The 8,786-nt window shown below is 27.7% G+C and overlaps 1 protein-coding gene across 1 annotated transcript; it reads left to right on the forward strand.

The window, feature by feature from the left end:
* Positions 1 to 6,478: 6,478 nt before the first annotated feature.
* LOC145158662 (ethanolamine-phosphate cytidylyltransferase-like) lies at positions 6,479 to 8,218 on the forward strand. Its single transcript, XM_079077523.1, has 4 exons — positions 6,479 to 6,833; positions 7,510 to 7,646; positions 7,731 to 7,915; positions 7,976 to 8,218. Exons 1-4 carry the CDS (start codon positions 6,520 to 6,522, stop codon positions 8,216 to 8,218), a joined length of 879 nt encoding a protein of 292 aa, XP_078933649.1. The 5' UTR covers positions 6,479 to 6,519.
* Positions 8,219 to 8,786: the final 568 nt, after the last annotated feature.

Consider the following 8,786-nt stretch of genomic DNA (forward strand, 5'->3'; position numbering starts at 1 on the left):
ATATTCTACATGACTTGTTAGGATCATGAGCAACACAAATGGGATACAACTAGTAACATCTTGACACGATATTTTATTCCCAATAGCCCAGAATTTTTCGTATGTGGTATTTTTTTTTTTTTTTGGGGGGGGGGGGGGGGGGGGGGGGGGTTTCTAGTATGGGATCATTGACTTATTGTACAATCTAAAAGTAGATGCTTCCACATTTTAGTTTTACATACATTCATCATTTACAAGCAATCAAAAGCCAGGAATCTTGTTCTCAAGGTCTTCTTTTTGTGTGTTAACTTTATCATTAGTCATATACCCACCCAGCCTACCTCCAATGTGTATTTCACCAAAACACTACAATAACCTTATTGGCTCTTGTAAACCTAAATTATGGTAACTTCTAATTTCAGATTATTTAAGTGTTAAATCTTGAATAATAATTTTTGTAATGTAATTTACACGTTAGCGTAATCAGTGTGAGTATGAATATTATTATCATTTTATAGTTCTGAGCTTTGCTATTTTTTACCTTTACAATTTTAATCATTGACTGTTACAAAATAAATAAATAAAAAAGAAGAAAAAAGATAATTAGATATGCTAATATTAATTTTGGATTGAAACATAAGTCGTTTGACATTTAAACTAATATATGATGACGAATAAAGATAAATGGAATCATCAATGTTTGACTTGACAATGCTTATGTCCTAAAAAAATTTATTTAATTATTTATTAAATATCTACAAGATTTTAAATAAAAAAAACATATAAATAGTGTATTTTAACAAATATTCAATATCTTTATCTTTAATCATATATATATATATATATATATATATATATATATATATATATATATAGGGTGAGGTTTCTTAGAGTGTAAGGTATGGGTCTCGTTGAGACTCGTTGTGGCTGAGGTGGACGCCCAAAACGGCGTTGCATCTCATTGCACACCGCCCCCCTTTCTTGTTGTGTTGCATCTTGTGGGCGTTACAACGTATCAAAACGGGAATAAGAACCAATAAAAATCATTTCCCTTCCTCTTTCTCTCTTTCTCTCTCTACCTTTTTCTACCTCTTAACAAGTTCTAACATTGAAACACCATTTCCTACATGGTGTTATGGTGGTGTTAAGGCTGATGTGGCATGTAAGAACGCATTATAATAACGACCCATACCTAATGCTCTTAGAGAACCATAATTAACCAAGGAACCAATCGTGAGCGTCGGCAATCATAAGGATCAACGGCCAAGGAAATAGATGTACACTTTTACATTGTACACACACACACCGGATTATACCAAAAAATCCACCATTTACAAAAAACTCACCACTTTTTTTCGTTTAAAATTTTTTTAGGTCATGTTTTTTATTAAAAAAAAACCGAATATACCGTTGTTCACGATTTTTCGTCCTCTTTCCATAGAGATTCATGATGATATATAAAAAACGGACTTTTTCTTTTCGAAAAAAACTCACTTCATTTTCCTTGATGAAAAAAGTTAAGATCTATTTTTTATAGAAAAAATTAATAAATAAATCAAAATTCATATTTTTGTACTTTTTAAACATAGATTGATATTCATGTTAAAAAAAATAAAAATAAAAATAAATAAAAAAACGATATTTCAGTTCAAATTCACATTGTGAACCTGTTCAGATTCATTTTGTAAACCTGTTCAGATTCACATTGTGAACCTCCTCAGATTCACAGTGTGCATAATAATAAGTCAGATTCACAGTGTGAATTTGAACTGATCGGAGCTTTTTCATATTGTGAATGTTAAAATTTAAAATATTTACAGTTTAGATTCACAGTGTGAATCTACACTGATCGAGTTTTTTTTTTTTTTTTTTTTTTTTTTTTGTGAACTTTCTCAGATTCACAGTGTGCATAATAGTAATTCAGATTCACAATGTGAATCTGAACTGTTCGAGATTTTTCATATTGTGAATGTTAAAAATTGAAATATTTACGGTTTAGATTCACAGTGTGAATCTACAATGTTCGAGATATTTTTTTTTTAAATCGGTGTTGATGTTTATTAATAGAGTACAAAAAATTAATATTTTTGGTATAATTAGTTTTTTTTTAATAAAAATAAACTTAAATATTGAAAAAACTAAGAAAATTAAGTGAGTTTTTTTCGAAAAAAAAATTCGTTTTTTATATATTATCATGGATCTCTATGGAAAGAGGACGGAAAATCGTGAACAACGGTATATTCGTTTTTTTTTTCGATAAAAAACTTGGCCTAAAAAAAATTTTAAATGAAAAAAAGGAATTGAGTTTTGTTATAATCCGGTACATGTGCGTTCATTATAAAATTTTACAACCCTTCCTTTTGCCGATAATCGCTTTAAATTCCGACGCTTTGGATTGGTTCATTAGTTCTTTGATTAATAATGGTTCTCTATTGAATTTTTCCATATATATATATATATATATATATATATATATATATATATATATATATATGGTAAAGTTCAATAGAGAACCATAATTAATTAACCAAGGAACCAATCTTTTTTTCAACTTTTAAAAGTTATTTTTTATCAAAAAAAAAAAAAAACTAAAAATCCAGAAATTCATAACTTTTTATCCTTTTTCCAATGATATCAAATTCGATTTTTTTTTTTACGTTAAATTCACAATGTGAATCTTTGAAAATTCACAATGTGAATCTGGATTCACACGGTGAATCCGAAAAATATTTTTCACATTCACAATGTTAATATATGAATTTAGATATTTTTAGATTTTTTTTTCGATAAAAAATAAGCTCTATAAATTGAAAAAAACATTTGGTTCCTTGAAAAACCAATAATTATGGTTTTCTATTGAACTTTTCTATATATATATATATATATATATATATATATATATATATATATATATATATATATATATATATATATATATATATATTAGCTGGAGACTAAACTTGTAAAAAAAAAAGAGAATCACCGATCACGCAATCAGCACAGCAATGCATGAAGTATTGACAGAATGAAGACATGACCTTTTGAGATTATTTTCCGGTCAAACCCAAAGACTAGTCTCGGCTCTCAAGTCTCAACTCTCGGGCTCCAATTATGTTCTCACTATTCATTGAGCAAGTAAATATGAGTTTTCTTAAGAGTTTTTTTAGAACAGAAAGGCTTTTTAAATTTGAAAATTTTTTTGTAGGATTTTTTAAATTAAAGGTTTTTCAAAGAGCTTTTAATTAACAAGCTTTTTATATAAGCTTTTTATATGAGCTTTTACAATAATTATGTTCAACCAATTGTAATTAAATAACAAATACAATCAACTCTCAGAAACCAATTTAAAAAAGCTATCCTATTAAATAACAAATACAATCAACAACATGCAACCTTCCAAATCATGGATCATCGAACAAATAAAGTCGAATACTTATCTTTTGGATTAAGAACATGGCGAATTTATCAGGTCTAGATTGGAGCAATTGGTGTCTTTCTCCTTTGTAAACTTTTATATTTTTATATTTTGTTTCATGTAAATGGCTTTTTTTTTTTTTTTTTGAAACTTGTCTCTAGCATCTTGCTTGGGTCTAATTTAATATAATTATGGCCGTTCAAATAAAAAAGAGATACATTGAGTTTTTCATTAAACAATGACATAATCATAGGGATATTATTTAAAGTAACCCTTATAAATGATTTTTTATAACAAAAATATATTTTTTTCACTTTTTTAAAAATAATCATTTTCTCCTGAATGTATTATCTTCGGATTTGTTTTTGAAATTACAAAGTTTTTTTTTATTTGCACAAATGTGTTTGTAAAGTAGTCTTTCAACTTATATCCAAAATGATAAATTCGAAGTGTCTAGTATCACCGTTTGATTGTTTTCAATCAAACGTTTGGTTATAAGTCTTTATATCGAATATAATTCACATTTGCTATGTTTGTTTAGCCTTTTGTGAATTTTAATAAAAAAAATGAAATTGTGGAGTTTTTTTCGAACTTTAAATTTCATACCTAAATTCAAAATGTAGTCCAAAATGTATATTTTGTTAGAAAATATACTTTGTCACATTCCACATTTATTGTTTTTTTAAATAAAAATAATAAGTTACATCATCTCTAATAAATGAAAATAATTTTGTCACTTGTCAATCTTTTATCAATTTTGACACTTGTCATTTTATGATATTTTTTAAATAAATAATATCCACATGTTAATTTATGAGTTTTTTTTTTAATTTTTAAAATTAAAAAGTCACATAATACTTTTATTTATATATATGTAAAGTATTAAATGTAATAAATTGTTATTAATATGTTTATTTATTTCTTATTTTAAAATTTTATTTTAAAAAATACTTATTCTTTAAATTTTAATATTTAATCAACCCGTATAATATACGAGTCTTACACCTAGTTCTTTAATATTAACTAAAAATATGATTATTAGTTTTATATGATTATTAGTTTAGTAATATCCTATAATTATATTGAGCGTCTTTGATCAAATTGGACCCACGTAATTTTTTTAAGTCAATTACTAATACACCGCTTTATTTGCTAAATTCATCTTTTTTTTTGGTATCTACTACCCAATAGTTAAATATGAAATAACCCATGATTTAAATAAAGCTATCAAAAACGTTTTTAGAAAACCTGGTAAACACTTACTGATTTTTTGTCTTTATTAGCCTTTGATTGACATATCATTAATCGATTTATTACTATGATTATTTATATATTATTATTCAAACTTTTGATATTAATAAATAAAATTATTAGTAATTATCAAGATTCTAAAGAACGTTAGGTGTAACTTGGCGGCAATGTCAAACCTCAAACTTTTACGAGTCGTGGCAAGTCATGTCATTTGTAATTCGTGACTTAAGACAACAACTTTGTATATAATTAATAATTTTATATATACTTTCTACTAGTATTCATTTTTATATACATGTATTAATTAAGACGACATTTTGTTAAAGTGTGACGTTAAATACAAGTTTTGAACATATGACGAGCTTTTTAGAACATTGGTAATTATCAATAAAAAAATTATTAGTAATTATTGCAAATCCATGCTAGCTTCTTGCTTATATTTTTCTTTTTTGTTGCCGTTAAGAAAAATCAAATGACCATACTTTTTAGTATTTATCACCAATTTTTGAAATTAATATCATATTTTATGTTTGGTATCACAAATAGCTTTTATTATTATATTTTCTTTAACTTTTTTGTTAGATTTTGGTGAAAACCAAATATTTTTTTTAAACGTTAGATTTATTCATTGAATTTCAAAGTTGTTTTTGAAAAATTGGAATATATTTTCTTTTTCTATTATCGAAAGTTGAAATTCGACACTGGAAATATTTTTTTGCTCGAAAATTTACCATAGGGTTAGTATGAAAACTTCAATTTCAGATATGGTGTTCATTTTGATAAAACTCAACAAAATAGATTAATTTTCTTTTTTCTAAAATTTCAGATGATATTTTTCATGAATATCCTTTAATTGTATTGAAGTGAAAATAAATTTTGTTGGTTTAAATGAATGGTATATATTGAAGCAATTGGGCATTACCAGATAGGCAGATACATCGGCAATTGTTTTTTTTTACATTCATTTTTATATGTAATCTTTAATGGTGGAAGTTAATGTAATTGTGCAAATATAACAGAATGGTTGAAATTCAAAAAAGGAAGAATAAGAATAAAATCAATGTTTTTAATATTTAGTTCACAGTCACTCAATATGTTATTCAAAAATTAAAAAAAAATTATATAAAAAACAAGAGAATGGGAATGAAATCAAGATCAAACCGTAAAAATGGTCTATGTTTATAAAAAAAAAAAACTGTGGAAAAAGTCTAAAATCTTTTCAACTTGCATCAATGATACAATTTCGAATCTTTTTAGTGATTTTTGTCTCTATTAACTTGAAAAGACGATTATACCATTATATATATATATATATATATATATATATATATATATATATATATATATATATATATATATATATATATATATATATATATATATATATATATATAGAGCTAGGTTTATTTGTTTAAACTAATTATTGTGTATTGTATGCATAAATGTGGGCCAATCAAAATTAAATAAATAATTAAATAATTAAATAAATAAATAAGGGTAATTTAGTAATTTGATTAGTAACTTCCAATAATAATCCCTATAATCATGGTATTGACTTTTAACCTAATTTCTCCAGGTTTATATCTAGAGTCGTTCAATCTCTACCGATTACAAGCCCTAGCCGATGATACAAAGCCGTCGCCACCATCGTCCGCCCCAAACACCTTCCTTCTATCTTCCTTCTTCTCGATTTTGTTTCTCTGACCTAGGACCATCGTGGTTACATTTTAGGCATATCCAGAGGGGAGAGAATATAAAGAGGAAAAAGGAATAAAGAAAAGCCAAACCACATTGTAGAGAATAAAGGGCAAAAAACGAACACATAATAGAGAGAGAGAGAGAGATTCTTGAATAATCGTGTCGAATCAGAAAAGATGGGTTCGGATACAGGTCTAGAGAACTCGAAGCGGTTTCTAGCGACATGGTTGATCGGAGGTTTGGTGGCAGGGCTATCGGTTATGGGGTTTTGCGCTGCTTGGCCGGAGCTCTCCCCTCTGAGTATTGTTGGGAGGAAGAAGAAGAGGCACATTCGTGTATACATGGATGGCTGCTTTGATATGATGCATTATGGCCACTGCAACGCACTCCGCCAAGCACGTGCTCTGGGAGATCAATTGATTGTTGGCGTTGTCAGCGATGCTGAAATCATTGCAAACAAAGGCCCTCCGGTTACCCCTTTTCATGAAAGGTTCTCTACATCCTCTTCATTTTCAATCAAAATTCCTGCTTTTCCTTTTACCAAATTACCTTGTCTGCGAAAATGTTATGTGTTGGTCTCATGGTAAATTGGTAACCTTGTCCCTTATCAGGGTTCCTCTTAGATCCCATTCGGCGCAATGTTGTTCTTTTGTTTACTTTGGAGATTGATGCAGACGTTGATGCTTTCAAAATTAGGCTGCATGCATTGTTTTTAGTGTGTATATAGTTGATGCATTTGCTTAAATTCTTGTACGTTTTTAGGTGTACAACCTCTTTTTCTGGAAATCTTTCACGGATAATGATTTATGGTGCTTGTCTAATGATGTATTCTCATTTATATAAATTTAGATATCATTAGTAGAGTGGAAATAAGTAGTAAACTAAAAGGGAACACAACATATGATAAATGAGGAGCCTTTACAACCTTGATTGCATCTTCTTCAAGCTAGCAAGATTATGATGGCTATATGTGAGCTTAGGATTAGTACTGAATGAAACATGATAGTGTCTAAAGTCTGTAATCTTATCACCGAACATCAAAGTATATATATATATATATATATATATATATATATATATATATATATATATATATATATATATATAGACTTATACCAGACATTGTAATGTTGGATATGGTTTTGAATTTTGTTTTCTTATCTTAGGATGATTATGGTGAGTGCTGTGAAATGGGTAGATGAAGTCATTCCTAATGGAACTGACGCATATGCCCTTGCAAAGAAAGCAGGTCGATATAAGCAAATAAAACGAACAGAAGGAGTATCAAGCACATACATTGTTGGTATGCATATATATCATACTATATAACATAACAGATTAAGTCAAAAAACTTATCTTAGTTTTTGTAATATTTGGTTAAATACAGGGAGGATGCTTCTATGTGTAAGGGAGAGGACAAGTGGTGATAGCCCTAGTCATGCTTCCTTGCAAAGACAGTTTAGCCATGGCCATGGCCAGAAGAAATTTGATGATGCTGGTTCAGGAAGTGGGACCCGTGTCTCTCATTTTCTTCCTACATCTCGCAGGATTGTTCAGTTTTCCAATGAAAAGGTAATACTACTACTACTACTAATAATAATAAGTATTTTCTTGTTTTTTTTTGCTTGACAGAATTCGATGTGGTGTTTATTGCTTGAAAATGCCATGGAAAGAAGATTAAGCAATAACAATGAGTGGTTGTATTTCTCATTTGCAGGTATACATGAAATCAAGAAGAAGAATGTTCTTGTTTTCTTGGCTGGGAAGGGTACATATGAGACTTACAACATTCTACTGGAATGGAATCTTGAATTCCGATTATGTCAGAATAGAATCTTGAAGATGAACATTCTACGGGATGAAGATGAACAATGACCACCAATCTTCCAAAAAGAATGGATTATTCTAGCAGAATAATAGTATATTCTGGTAGAATGATTTATATATTTGTATTTCTTTGTTATTAATAAGTGTAACATTCTCATAGAATAGTATATAAATTTTTTTCTTTTCTAAGAATGTAATTAAATTTTTTTTAACTTGTATCCAAAATTTTGTTATTCTTCAAGAAGTTCATTAAATCAAAATATATATTATGTCAGAATGTGTATTCTTGTATGGTTCAATAATTTTTGTTATTTTTCTATATATTGATGAACATATTCCGTCAGAATTTCCGAATTAGGAGAATTATCATCCATACAATCAGATTTTTAAAATTAATAGAATCTATTTTCCCTTAAACTATGCAATTTTCCTTAAAATATGCAAATTTCCTTTATTAAATCTATATTAACTGACTAAAATACCCTTCTAGTTAAATTAGATGGTATTTTTCAATTATATTTAATTCAATAATATGTAATAATCACTTTCTTAAAATAAGTAAAATGGTTGGCCCACAATCATTCATACAATAACACAATAATTAGTTAGAATAGAA

This window comes from Lactuca virosa, chromosome 2 (assembly GCF_052849685.1).
Source record: "Lactuca virosa cultivar CGN04683 chromosome 2, Lactuca_virosa_CGN04683_v6, whole genome shotgun sequence".
Taxonomy (NCBI): Eukaryota; Viridiplantae; Streptophyta; class Magnoliopsida; order Asterales; family Asteraceae; genus Lactuca; species Lactuca virosa.

What these genes read in the sequence shown, in the direction of transcription:
- LOC145158662 (XM_079077523.1), top strand. Translation starts at nt 6,520, where the DNA reads ATGGGTTCGGATACAGGTCTAGAGAACTCGAAGCGGTTTCTAGCGACA. An exon ending in GTTACCCCTTTTCATGAAAG is followed by an intron (nt 6,834 to 7,509) that starts GTTCTCTACATC and finishes TTCTTATCTTAG; the next exon opens with GATGATTATGGTGAGTGCTG. An exon ending in TTCAGTTTTCCAATGAAAAG is followed by an intron (nt 7,916 to 7,975) that starts GTAATACTACTA and finishes TTTGCTTGACAG; the next exon opens with AATTCGATGTGGTGTTTATT.